General features: G+C 48.7%; 5 protein-coding genes across 5 annotated transcripts; 3 read left to right on the top strand and 2 right to left on the bottom strand.

Moving 5' to 3' along the window:
• Positions 1 to 306: 306 nt before the first annotated feature.
• FPRO_10796 (uncharacterized protein) lies at positions 307 to 8,656 on the bottom strand (the record flags this gene model as incomplete). Its single annotated transcript, XM_031231798.1, has 12 exons — positions 307 to 407; positions 480 to 536; positions 600 to 2,797; positions 2,849 to 2,900; positions 2,952 to 3,521; positions 3,569 to 3,777; positions 3,826 to 3,935; positions 3,998 to 4,551; positions 4,600 to 4,957; positions 5,005 to 7,678; positions 7,727 to 7,892; positions 7,942 to 8,656. 12 exons carry the CDS (start codon positions 8,654 to 8,656, stop codon positions 307 to 309), a joined length of 7,764 nt encoding a protein of 2,587 aa, XP_031081799.1.
• Positions 8,657 to 10,978: 2,322 nt separating this feature from the next.
• Positions 10,979 to 11,836, top strand: FPRO_10795 (uncharacterized protein; the record flags this gene model as incomplete). Its single annotated transcript, XM_031231797.1, has 3 exons — positions 10,979 to 11,055; positions 11,105 to 11,155; positions 11,245 to 11,836. 3 exons carry the CDS (start codon positions 10,979 to 10,981, stop codon positions 11,834 to 11,836), a joined length of 720 nt encoding a protein of 239 aa, XP_031081798.1.
• Positions 11,837 to 13,273: 1,437 nt separating this feature from the next.
• FPRO_10794 (uncharacterized protein) lies at positions 13,274 to 15,134 on the top strand (the record flags this gene model as incomplete). The annotated part of the gene is made up of 2 exons (XM_031231796.1): positions 13,274 to 13,391; positions 13,516 to 15,134. The coding sequence occupies 2 exons, from the start codon at positions 13,274 to 13,276 to the stop codon at positions 15,132 to 15,134; spliced, it is 1,737 nt and encodes a 578-aa protein (XP_031081797.1).
• Positions 15,135 to 15,408: 274 nt separating this feature from the next.
• FPRO_10793 (related to NOC3 protein, required for maturation and intranuclear transport of pre-ribosomes) lies at positions 15,409 to 17,409 on the bottom strand (the record flags this gene model as incomplete). Its single annotated transcript, XM_031231795.1, has 1 exon — positions 15,409 to 17,409. One exon carries the CDS (start codon positions 17,407 to 17,409, stop codon positions 15,409 to 15,411), a length of 2,001 nt encoding a protein of 666 aa, XP_031081796.1.
• A 283-nt stretch (positions 17,410 to 17,692) lies between these two features.
• FPRO_10792 (uncharacterized protein) lies at positions 17,693 to 18,940 on the top strand (the record flags this gene model as incomplete). Its single annotated transcript, XM_031231793.1, has 1 exon — positions 17,693 to 18,940. The coding sequence occupies one exon, from the start codon at positions 17,693 to 17,695 to the stop codon at positions 18,938 to 18,940; it is 1,248 nt and encodes a 415-aa protein (XP_031081795.1).
• Positions 18,941 to 21,423: the final 2,483 nt, after the last annotated feature.

Genomic DNA, 21,423 nt, shown 5'->3' with positions numbered 1-21,423 from the left:
TATTTTCCATAACGCCATCACTCCTTGCTATGCAAATTTGCTCCAGAAACACTTGCTTCTGCCTTGACACCATGACTGTGCATTGATGTTTTGAGCCTGATATACCATCCATTGCCCACTCATTCTTTAAGCTAGGGTCCAGTCGAAGCACACCATCAATAAGCTCAGAATAAGATTCACCCAGCTTCCACTAAACGCCTTTCTGCCCTTGTCCGTGTATGCGTGTCCGTGTCCGTGTCTGTTGCAATTTTCTGGTTTCGAGCAACCGCAGTGGATCGTCTAAATTTCTTGGGTATAATCCCGACCTCATGACATCTGCTCCAGATCGTTTATTTCGTTCATGCCTGAAATGTTCATCTCAACAATGTCATCAAGTTGCTCAGATGACCCGCAGGATCCTTCCCAGTCTTTGCCCAACGTCAGCCGTCACCTCATGTCTTTTATAATTGAGTTGGAGTCGCTGAACGACTGTTACATACCGGAGCCATCTTCCTCCAGTTCGTCAACAATTAGCCTGCGGAAGGGATTCAAGACATCTGTGAAACATGTGAGCCTTTTGGTTAATGATACTGGATAAAATTGTAGAGAAAATGACCCACCGTCCTGCAATGTGAGGAATTCCACGTCTAGATCGGGTTGTGTACCCGTTGTTGTTGCCATCGTAGCTGCACATCCCTCAATTACCTTCAGGAACTTTTCTGCAATTTCCCGACTCATTTGAGCCCGTCTGCGCACATGGTGGTCCCTGAGATACTGGAGACAAATAAGGCCGATTTGCTTCGTCATCTGTCTGATTGAGACTTGATCATCCGCAGTGACATCGCGGTCACTGGTAGCACCAGCATCAATCTTACCCAACTCGCAAACTAAAAAGTCATGTGTGCTCCGGCGCACTTGTTCTTCAGGGCTTGCGAGGAGAAAAGGTACCCATTTTGGGATGAGGTCACGGCTGAACGTGCGGACCGCCTTACAAAATTCCCTGTCTTGTTGGCGGAGATCCAATGCCGTTCTGAAAAATTGAACAAAATACAGGCCCTCAGTGTTTTGAAGACTTCTCGCTTGCATAGATACGTGTTCAATCATGTCCTTGGCGTTGCTGAGCTGTTCTGTGCTTTCGAGGTACGTGATAGAAGCCCGCAGAAACGGATCCATGGCCTGGGTCGAAGTCTCACCACGGATACATAGCTTCAAGGTCCCGAGTACTTTTTCATCCATACTGCTGTCCAGCTTTGTCAAAATTCTGATGATATTGTTGCAGCCGGCGTGTTCTTGATCGAGGGTAAGGAGTTTTTCAACAAACAGGCTGGTATAGGAACCGTTTGGACTGCTGTAAACAAGGTCCACCTCTTCGGGCGTCCAGCTGAAGGCCTCAGCTAGTTGTGATACACGTTCTGTCGGGTCTTCGATATATTCGGTTCCTATTTGCGGCCTCATCTGACTCATCAAGTGGCTGACTAGTCTGATAATCGATACATACGAGGTAGGCTTTGTAGTATTGTTCCGCCTAATGACACTTTGGAGCATTCTGGCCCAGTTCCCACTGAGTTCCTGGAGCGGGTCAGCAGAAATGATTCTGATAGCGCTCGCTAGGAAGTTCGCGGCCAAGACATATCCGGTTTCCCGGTGACCCATGTCAGCAAAGTCTAAAATAGCTCCAAAGTATTCGTCCCAGGCTCTAATGTGGATATGAAAGAATTTCCAAAGGTGTTGGAATATCATCATTACGCCGTCAATAACGGAGCGATGGGAAGCATCAGGTTCAGAGAGTGCCTCGTCTCCGTCAGCATCATGAACCAACTTGTATCGAATCTCCGGATCGTAAACATTGGGCAAAGCCGTCGAGATTTTCGTGACTGCAACCTTGAAAAGGTTCTTGATCTTGCTCCGCACTAATTGATCTGGATTACGCTGCAAAAGCATGCGAAGAGCGCTCGGATGCTGATTAAAGTACTCATAGAAGGAAAAGGCACACCGCTCGCATGATGTGACTGCGTCTTCGATAATCTCTTCGTACGAGAGGAAATCCGGTGCGTCCTTAGTCCTTGCAACAACCTGATCCAAGTTGCCAATGAGCGTTCGCATGGCAAGATCCTGGAGTCCATGCTCTTGACTACGCATGGCCATAAAGCTGTTGATACTCGAGCTCTTTTCGCTTCTGCCAAGGGATTTGCAGTACTGTTGTGACTGACGAAACAGAACTTGAACAAGCTTGACATTGCTTGGGTCGTAAATACAATGGCGGCGGAGGATGTTCGTATTCTCGTCTGAGAGATGATCCGCAAGGTGGTCTGGCACATCAACACGAAGGGGTGCTGGAATGGCAAGGGCCGACATCTTTTCCTGTTCCGCGCGCAAGGATGAAGAACGCTGGTAAAACAGCATATAAGCGCTAAAGTTCTTGTCGTACAAAATGCCGTTATTATCGTATATGGGACGGTGATCCGTACCTCCAAACGTGGAGTATTCCATTTGCGCAGGGTCCCATGGCGTCACTAAGTCATCGTTGAATTCTACCCACAAGGGCCGATTGCTCGAGGTGGGACGCTCGCGAATGTATGAGTAGTAGTGTCCGGATTCAGCTGTGCCTGCGTGAACGAGCACACCCACCAGTTCGAAGATGTCCTCCTCGATATCGCTCTTTGGGTTACTGAGATGCTCAATTGTATATGGTCGCATATCAATTCGATCCGGAAAGGAGAAATAATCATTGATCTTGTTTCTCTGTAAGGTACGCAGGTTGAAATCAAACCTTTTCAAATGGAATATGACATTGTCGGGAACATCTTTGAGGCAGGCCCTATGAAACATTAGCCACTATGGGGCATCACGCCGGGAGGGAGGCCAATACCTTTTTACTGCGTCAACATGGCGATCGCATGTTGAGCACTTGTACTTATTGTCTGGTTATTCGGTCAGCATCTCCTGTTTTCTTACCAAGAGACTTTACATACCTCCTTCCATGACCTCGCCATCCACATATGCCTGGAGACTTTCTGCTAATGTGCCTTTCCCTTTGATATCACACTGAATTGCAGAAAATGGCTCAAGTCGCTCCGAAATATGTTCGCATTCTTTTGACTTGACTTGTTGCACAAGCTGACCACCATAGAACGATTTTATGACCCGCTTTTCATCGTGGCCAGAGAGCTGAGTCTCCCAGCGATCAAGTAGTAGATTGTAAAACTCGTCGACGTCCATCTGATTGTGAATGTCAATCAATGCGTCGTCGTATGTTTTGATGGAATGGACGAAATTTGACGGATCGACGAAGCGACGGTAGCTCTCCTGCATATGACCGAACAGTTTCTGGGTGTAGGACAGGAGTTGCTGGCTGTTTGCAGGATCATTGATACGGCAGCCGAGGATGAAACGCCTAAACGTAGTGTTCATGAAGAGTTGTGTCATCAACGAGTTGAGATAACAAGTGTTAGACAAATTCAGCAGACCAGCATACCCACAAGGGGCTCGAAGAGCTCTGTGTCGGTCGAAATGGTAATTGAGATCATAGATGTAGTGGTCGTCTGGACTTGGTGTCAGTATTTGCACTTTACTAGAACATAGCACGTACCCTCTTCATCGTCGAAGAATGGGACTTGCTCATCGAGAGCTTCCACAACCGCCACCATCTTCTTCCGGTCGTGTTTCACAAGAGTGAATAGCACATCTGAAAGTTTCGCTCGAGTATCTTCGTTAAGGATCACTTTGGGTACAGGCTGCCCACTTCGCAGGTCTTTAGGAGGATATAAGTGCTTCCAAACAAGTGACATTGCGAGGTTACTGGGCCAGGTCAGCATACATTCCGGGACAAAAGATGCAGTATAATACCTAGGAAGTGTCTTGGACTGTGCGACTGAGTTATCTAGCTGGAGACAAATGTGCAACAGTAACGATAGACCTCTTGCGAGCGAATCATCTACACTTGGTGGCCCAATGGTCTAATGATGGTGTGGTCAGCTGTCTTGCTCAATATTGTTATGACGAGAGTGACTGAGCTTACCTCGGTTGTAGTATGCTCAAGAAGAAGCTGGCTAATTTGAGAGGCAAACTTCTCAATGTTCAGCAACTCAGGCGACCGCTCGTTGATCCTCATAACGAGAAAATAAACCAACCTGAAGAGTTCTTCGCACTGGTTGGGAAATATAGTCGTCTGTCTGACCATGGCGCTGGTGACCTTCCAGAAATATTCCATCATTGAGCACTCACGGGATGTAGCTGAAGTTTCACAGTCAGTCTCACGAATGAGAGTGGCAGTACTCATAACAGCAAAAAGTTCTTCAATTAGTTTTGCAGAAAGCGATCTCATACTCTGGCGGGAATCAATCAGTAGAAGGCGATGCAGGTCATGGTTAAAGTCGGGGTTTGTGCTGAGTTTAGCCCAAAACTTGTCATCAAGCATGCTCAGTCGAAGACAGATCACAAGCGCTCCTGCTATGACCGGAGAAGGGACGTCACCCGGGCAGTCTATGGCATACGACAACATTTTCACCAACCTGTTCGGGTCAGGGAGGGGGAGCCCCTGTGGCGGTATTGAACCTCTGAGGTTACCGACTCCTGTAACCTTGTTAGGCCGAATAACGTGTGTGTGATGAGTGAACATACTGTCAAGAAACTGCCGAAGGGCATGCAGCAAAGTAGACGCCAACTTTAGCCGCAGGAGTACCGAAGCGCCATTGAAAATGTCCTCATCCGAGATTGCCTGTACGATGAAGGATATTGGTGTCTTGAGAGCCTCGGGAAGGATCACAGGATCGGACCCTGAGCCAGTGGTCACATCATTGAGATGACTGATCAGTTGACTAGGGAGGAGGTTTTCAGCATATTCGACCAACGCATGGACAGCGTAAAGAGATTTGAACGGTTGCCCCGAGGGAAAGATATCTTTAGATGACGTTGTTCCACTGCTGATCAACTTCATGAAGTGGCCATCTGTGGGCAGCTTGATGAGAAAGTAGTAAATCTGGAAAGGTTAGTCGAAGTTCCGATCGCCAATTTGCAGGTACTTGCCTCTTGTGCCAGTGCTTCATCCATGCTTAAATACTCCCACATCTCGTCGAAGTGTGCGGAAATCTCAATCTCTAGTGGTGAAGCGCCCGGCCTGACCCTTTTGGAGAGGGCGGGGCCGCCCTCTTCACGTCTGACCAGTATAAGGCCATCATGCACACATAGATCTTCTAAGGATCTGCATATATCTTGCTCACTCGGCAGGAATGGTCGGCCTCGGTAGTATATCCGATAGTTCTCAAACCCGGTCTCTTGCCGCAAACTAGCGAGGAGTGAGGCTGCCGTGTTCGCCCTCCCAATGACAAGTGGCTTGATGTCAGTCTGCTGGTCGCCATCGAAGGACTGATACTTCAGGCCCGCAGGATCTCCTTGGACCTCGTGGGAGGCTTGTGGGATCAGTGTTCGTAGGTCAGGTGCGGACAAGGATGGCTTCGACTGGTGGGCTTCAAGAATATAGCGGAGAAACTTCAACGAACGGGTGAAAATCCTTTCTTGCTGCTGTAACTGCCGTTGCGTAATTGTGGTACCCACGACTTGGCCATCGCTGTTCGCGCCTCGGCTTGCATTTCTCAGCTCCTGGGCAGCGCTTTTCAGCTGCCCTAAGCATCGACTGGCTAGCTTCAGATGGACAGATTGTGCTCTCTGAGTTGAAATAGAGTTGAAAAATCGACTGTCGATATAGACATCAACTGCGAGGGTTCGTATGGCCCTGTCTACTAGAGTCTCATCTTCGGCCTCGAGAATGAGACGCCACAATTGTTCAATGCCACTAGTAGCAACCGCTTCTGGGTCATCGAGAGCAAGGTTGAAATTGTCATTGAGGCGTGGGAGGATCTCAATTCTAAGAAATTCAAGCATACCCTCACAGAAGTATTCGGACGAAAGGGCTGGAAGATGGTAGGTCAGACAAGCTTGAAGGAAAGAATTACCGTTTTTGTTCTTCCGATGGGGACTGTTCAAGATTTCCCAGCCCACCCGCCTATCGTCTGGTGAAAGGGACATTGGCCCTACCAACATGTTCCATAGTTTGATACCAAGATCCTCGGTGATTGATGGCGGCTCAAGCTGGATGAGGTTGGCAATGAACTCTCTCCGAGGTTGGTTGACAGAGCAAGAGAGAACCGCCGGAATCCCTGCCGTCTGGCAAGCCCCAATAGCATGTTCCAACTCTTCAATTACGAGTCTTGTCAAGTCATGGTGTTCTACTAGCCAGCGCATCTCTTGGCTCATGTCCCTTGAGCGTAATGCGATGAATAAACACCAAAGGCTCCCCAAGGTTGTTGCAGACTTATTTGCAAGATCTTGAAGACACCCAAGGTAGAGCTGTTGCTGCCCTTCAGCATCTGGACCGCACCTCAGGAGCTCTATGAATTTCTGCATTGCTGCTTGTTGGATGTCAGGATACATGACTTGCGATCCGGATGCACAAACAGACGAATCCCTCAATAGACGCAGGCATAAATTGTACGGTTGGACAACGAGAAGACGCTCTTCCGAACATTTTTCTGCCATACTCTTCATGACACCCTCCCAGAGCATTCGGATGGCGGGCGTAAATGCGTCTATGGGAAGAGTCTGGAACTTCTCACAGAGAAGCAAAAACCCATCGTCGTCAAAAAGATGCGCGACTTGAATGACCATGCGGGCCAGAGCGTCAGCGGTACGGGGATCTTGCCTGGAAGTAATGCCCTCCCAAAACCTATCGATATGCGTCCTTCGGTACCTTCTCGTCACAATGATGAAGCCAATGATGTTAGCACCCTCAACAATAATTTCAGGATGGCAGTTGGCGCCTAGTAGATAGTCGATAAATCCGGTCCGGATCAGGTATTCCGCAATGTGTTCGACATAACGGCTTCCATCATCGGCTTTGCTGTCGAAATGCTTTTTCCAGAAGGCAATAAGCTCTTTGCACATTTGTGTCATGCCTTGAAATCGAAGTTGCATTTGGCTTGACTTGATTAGTTTGATCAAGAACTGAAAGCGGTGTTCATAAGAAATCGCTTCAGAAGTGTATCTGAGAGGCACTGCTGGAAACTCTGTGCGGTGCTGTTCCAACATGCGAGTTGCAGCTGCGTGATCACCCTTGAGAGCTATGTTGATCATATTTGACAAAGCTTGAACGATCACGAGAACACTGTCTGCGGCGAGATGCGTCGGACTCTTGTCAATCATGATGTCCAATCTTTCGTGTATCAGATCGAGCAATGTGTGGCCTACCAGAAGTTTCTGGTTGTTTTTGAAAGCAAATTCGGGAGTAACAAAGTTACAGGAATCTTCCATGATATCTGACGCGACTAAGCATATAGGTGCCAGTTCATTGGTCAACCGGGGATATGTAGGGATAACTTGGAATAATGCTCTTGTCAGTTGGAGAAGGCGACTGAGGCTCCCGCCTGGGCTGTCCTGGTATGCCTTAAGAAAGGCCATGGACAAGGCCCCGAAATGCTGATACTGATCATCGCTCAACAATAGCGGGCTGATGATTGAGTGGAGGTTCTGAAGATAACATGGGCAGAAAAGTTCGACGGTCTGCTGTCCCCGACCTCCATGTTCTGCTATGAACTCTTTGATCGTTTGAATATCCTGATTGACGAACCATGCCGACAACCTGGCGTAGTCTAAAAAGATGGCCTTGGTTTGATGCCGTAACAAATCATCTGCTAGAAACGGAGGCCTGTGCAACGTTAGTCTCGGTACACAGGAGCATGCGTGGTGGGCTTACTTGTGGGCAGCCATAGTGGTAACAATGCGTGGGAAGGTCACCCAGAAAACATGGTTAAGACGACATGAATCGACCACCAATTGCTGATTGGCAGTAGCGATGTAATCGAGATACCGTCCAAGCCATTGTTGGAGTTTGTAGATGACTCCTGCATCGATTGACGATTCTATACTGTTAGCGTCTAGACCCTCAAGGAATAGGAGAATGGGTCTTACGAGTTTCAATATAGTTGCAGAGGCGCACCACCATTCCCTCCAGTGTCTCTGTGGGTTCCCTGAAAGGAAATTCATTGATGGGATCGATCACGACAGAATCATCATCGACTATTGAAACCCCAATGCTCTGGCGATCAGAAGCCATATCATCATCCGACTGCACAGTGATAACTTCGATAGGAGGGCTTGCTGAATGCGAGAAGCTGGACCGTGGAGTGCTGAAGTTCTGAGGAGGCGGCACCATAGCGACTTCAGTATCCTCGACGCTCTCTTTGACTTGGTCCTTAAAGACATCAGCCGTAGTCTCAGCTGCAACTGTCTGGGCCACGTTCGGTGGAGGTGGTGAGGAAGTTGAGTCATTCCCGGGCACGTTTCTCAGGTTAAGAGTAGCCATGCTAGATGGCGGCTCTGTTGACGGGTCGCAAACAGGAGAGCCTGTATCTGAAGTCTTGGGAGCGGCGGAGTCTGGTTGAGAATAGGTAGTTGTCGAGCCAGGTCGAGGCAAGACAGGTTCAGTATCAAGGGTGGCGGAGCGAGAAGAGTCGTGACCAGGATTCACTGTGCTGTGAGAATTGGTGGGAGACCCAGAGAGCGAAGTTCGTTGTCGCTTGCGAGATGATATGTTGCTGTCATCAAAGGGATTCGGCCGGGTCGAGCTCGCTTCAGCGGAGGCAGCACGATCTGGGAGGGCGGGCGATCTCGAGGCTGGATCCATCGGAATCGTAGAAAGAGGCCAACGGGGACAAAGCGTGGAGGTGCAGAGACGTCACACCGTCGCGAAAGACGCCCCGGCGATAGCTGCACAAAATTAACATGTGGGTTTGATAGAAACTGTGAAATGTAGCGGGGCAAAGTAGCAAGATTCCCAAGCTCGAAGATATAGAGGGTTCGAAGAGGGAATCAGAGCTAAAGCACAAGTGCGGGGGGGGAGGAAAACGTAGACAAATGTGTGCGAATAAGAGGTCCTGACGTTGAAGAACGGATGAAAGATGGTTGCCCAGAGGAAAATACTGTTTACTCTTGGGACTTGGATTGTGATGCGGATAAGAAAACAGGCGGATGGATTGGATGGATAAGACTTTTGAGATGGATCTGAGGATAGGATACCTTAGGTAGGCAAGTAGGTAGGTACCTAGCCACCTTAGTTCAGGCTAGGATATGGGGGAGCATGGATTGGCAGTGCGCGCTCGCGGTTTGCTAGTGTGGATACCCCGCTATAACACGAGCACTGGGGGTGCAGGTAGTAGACTAGAGCAAGATGGGAATGTTTTGGAAGGGAACGGGACACATTCGTTTGAGAAAGAGAAGAATGGGGTTGTGGTTACTTGCCTTGTCAAGGAAATGATACTGCTTTATCGAATGAGAAGATTGTTGAAAAAAGACAGCCTTCCGATCTTGCCAACGTGAATGGGCAAGTATATAATGGAAGTTATGGAGGTTCTTAGGGAAGGTAAAGTATGACGAAGGAAGGGCGATAAGAGAACCCTCACATTCGTTGGGTAAGGGATGAAAATGGTGCGTGCCGGAGCCTTGAAACTTTCGGGGGTTTAATGGAGGGTCTCTCTGGTGCCGTCGAGCTAAGATGTACGCTGGGTACCTGGTAGATCAAGATTATCCTGGTGCCCGGTTGCCTTGCAGTTGTTTTTGGCACTGACAGTTGTTCCGCACAAACTTGAGATCCTTTTAGTGGGGAGCTCACCTCCAGATAGCTTGGGCGTGATGTCAGCTGCTGTCGGAGGGCGGGGTAAAAAGGTGTGAGGATAGTGCGATTATCCGTACATCAAGGACGCGTTCTCGATTGGCTCCATGGACGGTGCTGTAGGTTAAGGTACTAGGTTTGGCATTTATACCTAGGTAGGTATACTGCCGATTGATTCTACAGTAACATTCATTCAACGGGGAAGTATCCAATATATATATGTAGGGGTAAAATATTTTAGTAACTCAATTAAAGAAATATAGCTACAGTGATTGCCAGCCAAGCCCTGCTAACACATGAAGCGAGGGCTTGAAATGAAGTAAAACCTTGTACTCAAAGTCATTCACGCGAGAGTAGGTAGTCATGATAACGAGTGCATCTTTGGTGGGGCATCAAACATCCCCAACTTTCAATCATGAATAAATGACGGCAGAAGCAGCTTACCTAGATCTGCGTCATTTGTTGCTTTAACTGAGGATTTGGGCATTACAATTTGGGAGAAGTAGGTAGATAGCTTAATTTGGAAGTAAACCTGTTGTCTTCCAGGTCCAGATTTGAGTTGATCTGTGCGCGGTTGTTTGCCGACAGATTCATGATGACCAACCATGTTTGATTTGATTTGTGACCATGTTCGGCTGTCTGCCTTAGGCTGCCTCATGTTCGACGCGTGCATGTTTCCTATCAATTGCATGCCCCAGGCAAGTGGCATTTTTTCGACACGTTTCAAAGGAATTTGAATAAAGGGGTTGTGATTTTTTTTTAAATCTATAACTAGTACCTATAAATCTACTATATACTAGGAAGTTACCTTACCTGGGGCACCAAGGCAAGCTGTAGATTCGTGATCCATCTACGGGCTTAACTGAATATTGCCCAGGGAGTCTCGGGCCTTTCACAGCCTTTGTCTGCCTCAGACTAGTTATGCAAGCCATATCGTCTATGTTAACCAACATCATTGATTCCATTGAGGCAATCTAACATCAACTCTTTGCAAATCTGGTAAGTAATAGACTACTCACAGCTGTCAAAAGCTTGTTTTAGCCAAAAGCCCTATCAATGATTGGTCGCCATTCAGCTGGCCTTTTCAGAGTTTGGTCCTGCGGCCTATGACATGTAATCCGGCGCTAATAAGCAACTCCCCGTCAAAAATCCTGCCCCACATAACCCGCCCATCCATTTTATTGTGAATAGCTGCAAGGCTTTTTCAGGTCTCTCATGTCATTCTTGAGCCACGCTGCCCTTCGATGAACATTAAATTTCACTTAGTGGCTTGCAATTAGAGGTTTGGTCAGAGGTCGTTTGTTGTTTCCAGTGTCTTGCACGTCACTGAGTGTCATCATGTCCGCTCCCGCTTCCCAAGGCCCCCGTAAGAAGGTTGTGCACCAGCTTGACACTCCTTTCTCTACTGTCTCATGGTATGAAAATATCTCAAGTTTCCAGGTTGTTTATGTCTCACACGAACAGGCCCTCAATCTTGATAGAAGACCAGGACACCATCCTCGAATTGCTGTGCGAGTAAGTCAGCTTATATCTTGGCCGAGTCTTACACATATCTCTCCATGAAGGCCACTAAGTTCAATGCGAAGACTTTCTAACGCCCACAGACTCTTGAGCCCCATTGGAAAGTATCGTCAGACACAAATCAAGAGATCCAAGGGAAAGCGTTCATCGCAAAAGGAGAAAGCGACCAAGAAGACAGCCCATGCTTCAGAACAACCTCCAGTGCCCCCGATGCCCGAGATAGAAGCCAGCATCGATGTCGGTCTTAACTGTATTACTCGAAACCTGCAGTTGTGTTCGCGACAAGAGACTGGATCAATGGGAGACGAACCTGACCGACAATATTCCATGGTCTTTGTAGCGCGGGGCGATCAAGCCTCAACATTCAACTGCCACTTCCCACAGATGATTGGGGCGGTATCTAGGAAGACCAGTTCCGAAAGGAAAACTCGCCTGATAGGCTTATCTAAACCATGCTCTGAACGCTTGAGTTCTTGTCTTGGAGTGCCAAGGGTCTCGTCTATAGCTATTCGAATGGATGCCCCAGGAGCTGGAGCTTTGCAGGAGTTTGTTATGAAGAAAGTCGAGCCAATAGAAGCCTCGTGGCTTGCTGTGTTTTCGGATGCACAATATCTTGCCCCAAAGATTAATGCTATAGAAACAACGGTGGGACCCAAGCGAGCGCGTGTTGAATGAGGTAGACAGATAACCTAAGCAGGGGGGGGGTTTATGCATGTATCCTATAGAAATCCGAATCATCTTATTAGCCTATCAGCTGTTTGTTGAACGGTATTGGTAGCTGCATAGTGTAAAGTCTCAAACGCCAAAACCATTCAGGGGTGCGTAAGAAAAGTACTTGACAATGTAGTACAGGAAGGAGACATCTTTTGCGCATATTCTCCTTTTATCTTTGAATACCACCTAGGTACCTAGTAGGTAAATTTCCAATTCATGGCTGTGAAATAGAGTGAGCAGTGTCAAGCAGGATACCATCCCGCGACCCTCAATTGTCACTGTACAACCCCCTAATCCAGCACCAGACGACCGTAAGGATGCAGGCCACCCATGAGGGAGGTTTGCAGACGGACATTGAGTCACGGTTACAGCCGAGACAGTGAGTAGGTCCTCCTATTTTAGCTAGAATTCATCCTCCCACAATATCACAGCACCAAACCCTGCAGCTCCTGAGTGCATGAACATACAAACCAGCCAGGGGAGCCCAAGGACAGCGTTTGTACTCCTCCTGGGAAAGAGAGCTACAGCTCGAGCAACTGAGATCTGGTTGATAGATTTATACTCAGTAGGGCAGCTAAGAGGTAGGTAGTGGACTCTTGGCTTGGCTGCATTGCAATACAGCACTACCCCCCTAAGGACGATGCTACAGTGACTTCACTCAACTATCACTCCTCTGTAATGCTGCCTATAAGCAATCCTTCCAACTAAAATCATCCTCATAGAGGTGCCGTTTCCTTAATTCACCAAATATCTCTGCTCATAGCCACCCACTTGTGGCGGTTGCTGGGCTGGGTACGTCCATCACTTTCTCTCGCCCTCCCCCACCCATCACGTTCTTCTTTCCTCCTCCATCTCACCACCACGTACCAGAACTTTCGTTTTGATTTTCTTTTTCCCTTTCACCGGTATGTCTTCATAAAACAAGATACCTTATAGACTATCAAGTAAGGTACCCCTCAAGAAGACTTGCCTTTTGTTTTCTTTCTTTCCATCGTCCCCTCTGCTGGCTGATGCCAGCAGAAGCTCAGCACGTCCCTTCTCAAGATCCAAGGTAAGTCGCTTTTCCCTCTGAATCTTTCAGGATCACATCACTGTCGTCAAGCATCCGTCTGCGTCATGATACAAGGCATGTTAATGCTATGCTTCGGTCGGTTAACAGTGAATAGTTCAGAACTATCGCCTGTCCAGTATAGCCACACCCCAATCTTCACTGCACAGTGGTAACTGATTACGTCTGCAATATTAACGCCGTCGCGAGTTGCACTATCAAAGGCTTATAGTATGAACGATTGCCTCATTTCTATTATCTCTTAGCTGACACTGTCTCATTGCAGTGGCCTCTAAACCGCCTCCCTTGCACACGTCCGTAGTCTTGTTGTTACACCAGCCACAGCAACCATGAGCAACAGAGGGTATCAAGACCCTAGCAAGGTGTCAGATGCCAAGGCACTGCAACTGTTGTTCAAATCCAAGACCGGAGCCAAGAGTCAAAGCAACATCCCCAAGAAACGAGCAGGTCAGTATTTCAAACTTTGCTTCATCCTACTTAGACTCGGGAAAGCACAATCCTGAGTTGGGTAAATCCACGCCAAGTGCAACAAACCGGTTCGTTAACAGGTAGACTAACATACTGTTTCAAGGCCCATCGATGCAACCTGCGCGCCCAGCACCTGCGCGCCCATCACATGTACCCCCAAGCGGTTCTGCTACTCCGTCAACAACAGATCGGTTCTATACGCCTACCCTCCTACCTAACCCTCTTGATCGGAAAGCTGGAGCTATTCTGGGCTCGTCAGCTTCTGATTTTCTTGGTCGAAGAGATGTAACTCCGAAGCTGTCTTCCAATCTTGTCCAGGGTCAAGACCATAAAGGGAAGTCCGAGGTTCCATCCACTCCATCTACTGTTCCTAAGGCACAGAAGGTGTCACCCAGTCCCGCTCAGAAAGAAAGCGAGAAGCCCGTGGTAAAGCTTCCGTCTACTTTGGCCGCGATTCCGGAGGCTACCAAGCTAGATTGCAACTCTATTCAGGAGGCCAAGGCTCACGCCACATCTATCAATCCTCCCACGGTTTGTAAGGCCCCTGAAAGAGTCAACAATCTTGATCTCCCCTGTGGCTTCGCCACTGATTCAGGTCAAACTTCTATCAAAGCTTCGACAGCAGGAACCGCAGCTGGTCATCCAAAGACGCCAGCTCAGACTATCAATCCTTCCGGTAAAGAGTCGAAAAAGAAGACTCTTTTGGAGCTATTCCAAAACCAAAAATCAGACGATGAATCGGACTGCGGCATTTCTGATTGCCAAGCTAAGAAGGCAGCTACACATGACTCCAAGACCGCCGAACCTTTGAAGTACTCGCCCGACAAACTTCTGGAACTGAAGGCAAATGCAAAGACGGGGGTTATTCCCCCTGACTGCATAGTCAAGCGTCACTATAACAGCCAGAAAGCGGGCATTGCTACCACATACAAATCGGCTGCCAGTTTCATTGCTCATTCGAATACCTCTGGATCTGGATCTCAGGTTGGGTTGACTGAGTCTACTGTTACTCGTCCCACTGCTCCGCAAACTTCCCCACAGCAGGCTAAGATCGACTTTATTCAAGCTCCCACTGTGACCACTGCCCAACCTGCACAGGTGGACTGTCTTATTAACTTTGAGGAAGGCCAGGTTGAGCTTAAGCCTGGGGCTGCAGATAAGGTACCTGGAACTGACTCTCTCCATCATCAACGCTGGATGTCTGGCCATACATATGATGATCTTGTTGATCTGCAAACATCTTCGGAGCATACTAAGATTGACTCTATTCAAGCCCCCACCGAGGCCAAATCCGAATCTGTGCAGGCCGAAGATCCAGTTGCCTGTAAGGAATTTCGAGGTCCAGAAGAGCCTCATGGGCTTCGCCCGCAGGCACCTGGTTTTGTGTCCAGATTGCACGCGCCGGCAACCACTTTCATGCCAGACCAGTATGCGACTCCATCGCCAATTGATTTGGGCGGTAGTGAGGCCTCGCAGCATGCCTTGACAAAGACACTCGTCCCTGCTGACCAATTCATGGTCACCGCGATTCCAGTTGCCACTCATGCCAATGGCTTCCGGATCACCGGCCCTCCGACCAGTCAAATCATGCCCAGGTCACCTATCAATGACACCTTCTCAACCGAGCTGCCCCTGCGCACTGCTGGCGACAACGAGGAGGAGGTAGCTCGTGCCCCGAGAAAGCCCACTAAGGGCCTTGGTGCATCCATGTGGGCTAAGTAAGGGGGGCAAGGATATAATATGCACAGGTTTCGGACAGGGTTCTCGAAGGGCACAAGAACCGACGCTTCTCAGCTGATGCTGGAGCGTCTAATTCTATGTGACCATGTAAATCAAGCCTATAGTTGGTTTTTGATACCGAAAGACAGTAGAAAAATACACATGAGTGTAAAACATATATTGGTTATCAACCCGTGAACTGCTCAATGATCTTAAATAGGTGGGAATCGAATTCAATATCAAGTGCACAGTACTGATGTATTCACTCATCAGCCACCTACTCGGACATCCCTTTCTCTAGTATCTTGACACCCTCTCTGACTTTCGGTGAGTAATGCTTCCTCAACAGTTCGCCCTCCCACACCGTTGCTGTAAACGGGTTGCTACCTTCAACATTATCGCTCACGGGATTGTACCGACCATCTCCCTTACGCTCCTCAGTATTCCATAGACTACGGACCTTCTTCGAGTGCGTGTGCGCTACATCGCTGAGAAGAACCAAAACAGCCTGGCACGACTTGTCAGGGAGCTGAAGTGCTGTTGTCATGAGCTGCTTAGAAAAGGCGGCTAGCCGCATAGGTGGCACGGATCGAATGTTCCAGGGCGGAAGAAGAATACCCGTCAGTGCTCGGAGGAGAAGGACTGTTGTGGTTTGGACATTGATCTTGGTGGTTGCGTTGGCTGTGTTGGTGGGGCGTGTCAGCTCGACATCGGGGTTTGTTGAGAGTGGGAGGAGGGATTTGAAGAGATGCGTTGTGAAGAAGGAGAGGTCAAGATGAAGATCGTTGCGCGAGTTGTGAGCGTCTTGGCCCTCGAGCAGAGCGTATGCTGTGACGGTACACAGAAGGGCCTCGCGGGTTAGATTGCGAATGGGGATATCGTCATCGTCTTCTTCACCCTCATTACCCTCCTCATCACCGAAACCCTCAGTGGCGTCTTCTTCGCTGTGTCGGATAAGATCCTTGAGTGCTTCCAACAAATCACCAAAGAAATCCTGGTTAATGAGATGGGCGTACTTGGCAAGACCTTCAAGAACGGCACCCATAAGATGAGGCATGCGTAGCTTGAGAATGCGGAAATAGGTTGCAAACACAAGCTTAAGCGTCTCGGACTGCATACGATCACGCTCCTCGTGACTGACTGATGCATCAGCGTTGGCCATGTCCTTATCCAAGGCCTTCTGTTCCTTGAGCGCCTTGCGATGTCGCTTGGTTCTAAATTCCTTCTTTTGCCTCTTGAGGGGTGCATCATCATTCTCGACATGGTCTCTGGATGCCTTACCCGAGAATTCGGAGAGGAGGCGTAGGCTTAGAAAGAGGTTCACAACACTCTCATCGACCTGGAACTCGCGAGCCTTCATCATCTTGGAAAGTAAAGCCACCGCATCGTTTGTCGGTCGCCCTTCTTCGTCCTCCTTGAAAAGCGTCTGAAGAGCTTCTAAACACTTGACACCGTCTTGGTTAATCTTGCGCCGGCTGAGCTTCGAGACAAGAATCTTGAGCAAATCTATGTGGAAGTTGAAGTGTGAAACCGATGTGACGAGAGTGCACGCGCAAGTGATAGCGATGGTAGCCATACTCTGCCCGCCCTTTGCAGCCCTGACCTCAAGCTTGGAGCATCGAGAAAGCTCCTTGATGTAGTTCTGGTACCCAGAAACGAGAGCTTGTTCATACTGTCGCAGTGTACGCACTTCCTTGGATAGCTTTTCCCTGGGTCCGTTGTCGGTCTGGGGACGTATACGGTATCCAGGAATGACATCTTTATAGACAGACATTTGTGTCATGAGGGCAAGCATCTGGATGGCAATAATCTTAGATTGTCCGATCTTGGCGAGGGCCTTGAATGCGCCGACGTGTTCCTCTGGGTTCTCGTTCATTTGCATAGCAATCTTTGCTAGCTCTTCCTGTGCTGCAAGGATCTGCTGAGGCTCTGGGATCTCAGGCTCCTTTTCCTCCTCTTCTTCCTCCTCCTCCGGCTCCTCCTCCGCTTCATCCTCGCGGCCTTCTAGCCATTCAGTGTCGCTCTCAATTGACGCAGTCTCATCGTTTTCCGCTTCGGCTTGCTCAATTCGACCATCGGCTGTCTTGATGGGGAGCCTGTTGCTCTCTTTTTGCTTCTTGCCTTTGCGTGGGCGCGTCTCATAGTCTTGTTCGAGACTCCAATTTGAAGCGTTCTTAAAGAAAGACTTCTGAGCGCTTCTTGAGTCGTTCTGATATTGGGTCTCATGATTGGCAGAATCATGAGCGATCTTTCTTCGTTTTGTGCCGTTTTGTGCCATTTTTGTGTCTTTTTTCCAGTTTATGGCACGAGATAAATCGCCTCTTGAAGGTTTTGTCGCCATCTGTCTCGTCGATTTCTTCGAAGGTCGACAAGGTCTTGTGGGGCCGAAGGAAAATCGCATGTAGTGATTGGGCAAGATGATCACTCACCGCCAAAAAGTTGGACTTTTCTGCCGGGTAGAAATGCCCCTCTACCTTAGTTACCAAATTATTTCCCAGCCGCAGTGTTTCTTTCTACCGTGCCTGCTAATCAACTCGATCTACTCCATCGAACCGCAACAAATGGGTTTCACAAAGCCGCCTGTTCAGGCGCTCAAGTCTTCCAATAAGCTCAAACGAAAGGAGCTCTTCGTCCAGTACAAGAAGCACCAGAACAAGGAGAGACATGAGGAACGACACCGCCGCCGTAGGGAAGAAGCAAAGGACCCTGAGCTCAAGGCAGCCCGTCTAGCCAAGCGCAAACCTGCAACGATCGACTCGAAGCGAGTATGGGATGATATAGACGATGACAGTCTTGGTGTACAGGTGGACCTCGAGAAGTTGAAGCGCCGCCGCATTGAAGAGGCTGAAGCAGCAGAACAGGCGGCTCATGAGGCTGCAATGCGCGCTGAGGAAGAGCTGGACGAGGACGAGGACGTTGACAGTATGCTGGCTTCGGATGAGGAGGTGGACGAAGAGCGACAGGCTGCAATGGAAAAGAACCGTCAACGCCGTGCACAGCGAGATAACAGTGTTGCCCCATCCACAACAAGCACAAACCTTGACTTGACACCAACGTCACTGGCCCTAAAGTTTCCATCTCTTTTCACCGACATACCGGCTCCTGAGCCCAAGATTCTGGTCACAACCTCTATCAACTCTACTCTCCACGAACAGGCCCATGTTCTCTGCGAGTTCTTCCCCAACAGCTCTTACGTCCCTCGGTCGGCCCATCGATACGGCCATAAGTATTCGCTCCGAGAGATCTGCAAGTATGCCTCAAATCGAGAGTACACAGCCATAATTCTCCTCAAGGAGGACTCCAAGAAACCTACAGGTCTCACGGTTGTGCATCTTCCTTCCGGCCCAACCTTTCATTTCTCCATCACAAATTGGATCGAAGGCAAAAAGCTCCCAGGCCACGGCAACCCAACAAATCACTACCCTGAACTACTTCTCAACAATTTCAAGACACCACTTGGTCTGTTGACAGCCAAGCTGTTTATGACCTTGTTTCCCCCTAAGCCCGAGTTCCAAGGTCGCCAGGTCACTACGCTCCACAACCAGCGAGATTATATCTTTGTGCGACGACATCGTTACGTGTTCCGAGAAAAGCGACAGACAGAAAAGAGCATCGTCGGTGCCGATGGAAAGGAGGTTAGAGGCGTGGAGGGTATCCGTGCTGGTCTCCAGGAGCTCGGTCCCCGCTTCACCCTCAAGTTGAGGAGAGTTGACAAGGGTATTGGAAGAGCTGGAAGTGAAGGTGATGATGCGACACAGTGGGAGTGGAAGGCCAAGATGGAGAAGGACCGCAAGAGGTTCAACCTATAATTGCTTCTCTAATAGTGGGTTGGTAGTCATGGTGCTTGGCGTTCTTGAACTTGAACCGGCAATACAATGCAGTACAAAGATAACGAAGACATCTCCATATCACGCTCCAGGTCGCTGTCATTCCTTTTTCTTACCCAATGTTGTGTAGCATGTTCTTCAACCCAAAAATTCGAGAAGAGGCGAACCTCACGGCTGATTGGCATGATCGATGAGGTGTTGCTTCGCATCAAGTGACTTCACTGTGCCCTGCTCATGATGTCCGGACTCGTCGAAGGCCTAGGGGAGTACTGCCTTAGTACTAACTCAGTAGCTTAAGTGTCCAAGGTAAGGTGGTAATACCCAGGGACAATACGAGTGATCTCGCAGAAGTAACATTCAAGGTAGGCACTTTGACGAGTACATTTTCTATCAAGGAGACAGTTGCTCAGAGTTTGACGATGGTCGACAGTGACCTCTGAGATACCCAGGATGGTGGTTTCCGTATCTCAGGCACCTTACCTAGGTAGTAGATATGAGTCTTCTCCTTCACCAACAACTCACAGAGTACTATCATATTCATGATCACTTGCTTGTCTTACTCCGAGCAGCATTTCTCTTCGTTTTTATCTTCATAGTCAGTTTCACAAAAACAGACAAAATGTCATCCGTCGACCAGCCCTACCTGCGTTCAGGGTGTTCTTTACCTTCACCAGGAGAATTATATGTGAAGACCCGCCCGCGATGCGGGACCAGTTCGATGAGGATCACATCATCTTCCATTCAGGGTTAAGTTTATCTGGGTGTTAAATCCGTCTCCGGCTCAGGAGGTTCTTCCTCCTTATCAAGAAACTTGTACGCAGACCCATGGACGAGCTACAGGCAGATTACGAAGAATATATACGAAGTCGCTCGCAACACCCTGTTGAATTCCGGAATGCCGCCTATGATTCCCCAAGTAAAGATCGAGAAGTCTTTCTCACGTCTATGATTCTTGAGGTGACTAACGAGGCAAAAGAGCATATATTGGATCAAAGGCCAACCCCCGTGCCTTGACCTCTAACCTCTGTGAGATGTGCCGATCCTATAGCTGACACAGCCGCTGGGTCTCCCGTAGTGCCTCAAGGAGCTGAAGATAGGGTTTCTGTATGAGTTTATTCCCTTCCATCATCCGAACAACCAACGCTTCCCAACCTTGGGTATTCGTGGGCTTTGAATACATATTTATGATCATGGATGTGACTTATAAGCTGTTAGGTTCGTGAAAATGGGCAATAGATATGGCTACCGTTGATAGGTAATCGAATGCACCAGGTTATGTTCTTGCTGTTGGCTGAGCATGTCTACTTCTCAAGGTAATTCACCCAGACTCACGTTCCTTAGCGACACATTATTATGGGTATTCATTCTGGCTGAGACCATAGATGAAGTGGCACCAAGGTTGAAAGCCGGAAGTCATGTCCCTTGGCAGTGGATGGTAGAAAGTCCTGGCCATGAGTATCAAAACGGTTATACGGATATAAGAAGGCGCTTTAGTCTTCCGACAATGCTCTTCGACTACAATGCGCCTGAGAACTAGCTGGTCAGTATCCATTGTCAATCGAGCCCATTCCTCAAGTCCACGAATGGCGGGGACTCGGAGTGGGAGCCTTGACCCCTGTTTGACGTAACCCCTTTCAGGATATCATATCCGTGACAGGTCGAGGTCTTGAGTCCTTGACGATGATAGTTGCTCCACTGCTACAGTGCATCGAGTCACTTTGAGATTATTGATGAGGGGAAATCATTCGATATGCTGGCAGGTGCGGGAATACAAGAATATCCCATTCCGTTGGGAACGATGCCTATAAAACGGAAGATCTCTCCCGGCCATTGCTACAGAAGCAAGGGTTAAGCGGAGAGTCGAAAGCCACGCTCTGCTCATGATGTTTATCAGTAACGGACCTAAAGAGTAGTAGAGGGGAAAGCCCAGCGATGCAAGCCCCCTTCAAGAGGGATCAAATCCTCTCTGTTACCCAATGTATAAGAGACCTCAAGTTGGAGGACTTCAGCGCCCCTGTCAGAGGCCAATACAGTCATTTATTTTAAGAGCGTGACTACGCAAGTAACGTTACTTTTTATATTCACCTAATTAATTATCCGAAGCAGTGGCCGAATCGTGGTAAAGACACAATTAATAATGCTTGCCCGAAAGCTGGATAGGAATCGTTGAGGTTGTGGAGCGATATTAGTAGGCACCTTCTCCGTACTGAGGGAGCCCGTAAATCGAAGCTTGACTTTGAGTTCAGTGCTTACATCCAAGCATCTGTGGGCGCCCTACCGTCGAAAACGGTGATGGAACGTTAATCGTCGTACCGTTCGCTTCAAAGGCCGAGAACAGGAACAGCAGGGAATCAAAGCATAAACAGGACAAGTGGAGTCTTGGAGAGCATCTAATATAGTCATGGGATCTTGAGTAAGATCGGCATACATCTTATCTACCTCCCACAGGTAGTAGGCAATTATCA

Source organism: Fusarium proliferatum, assembly GCF_900067095.1.
Source record: "Fusarium proliferatum ET1 genome assembly, contig: FPRO_scaffold005, whole genome shotgun sequence".
NCBI lineage: Eukaryota > Fungi > Ascomycota > Sordariomycetes > Hypocreales > Nectriaceae > Fusarium > Fusarium proliferatum.
The sequence above is the reverse complement of the archived record's forward strand: the minus strand, read 5'-3'. Positions and strand labels throughout refer to the sequence as shown.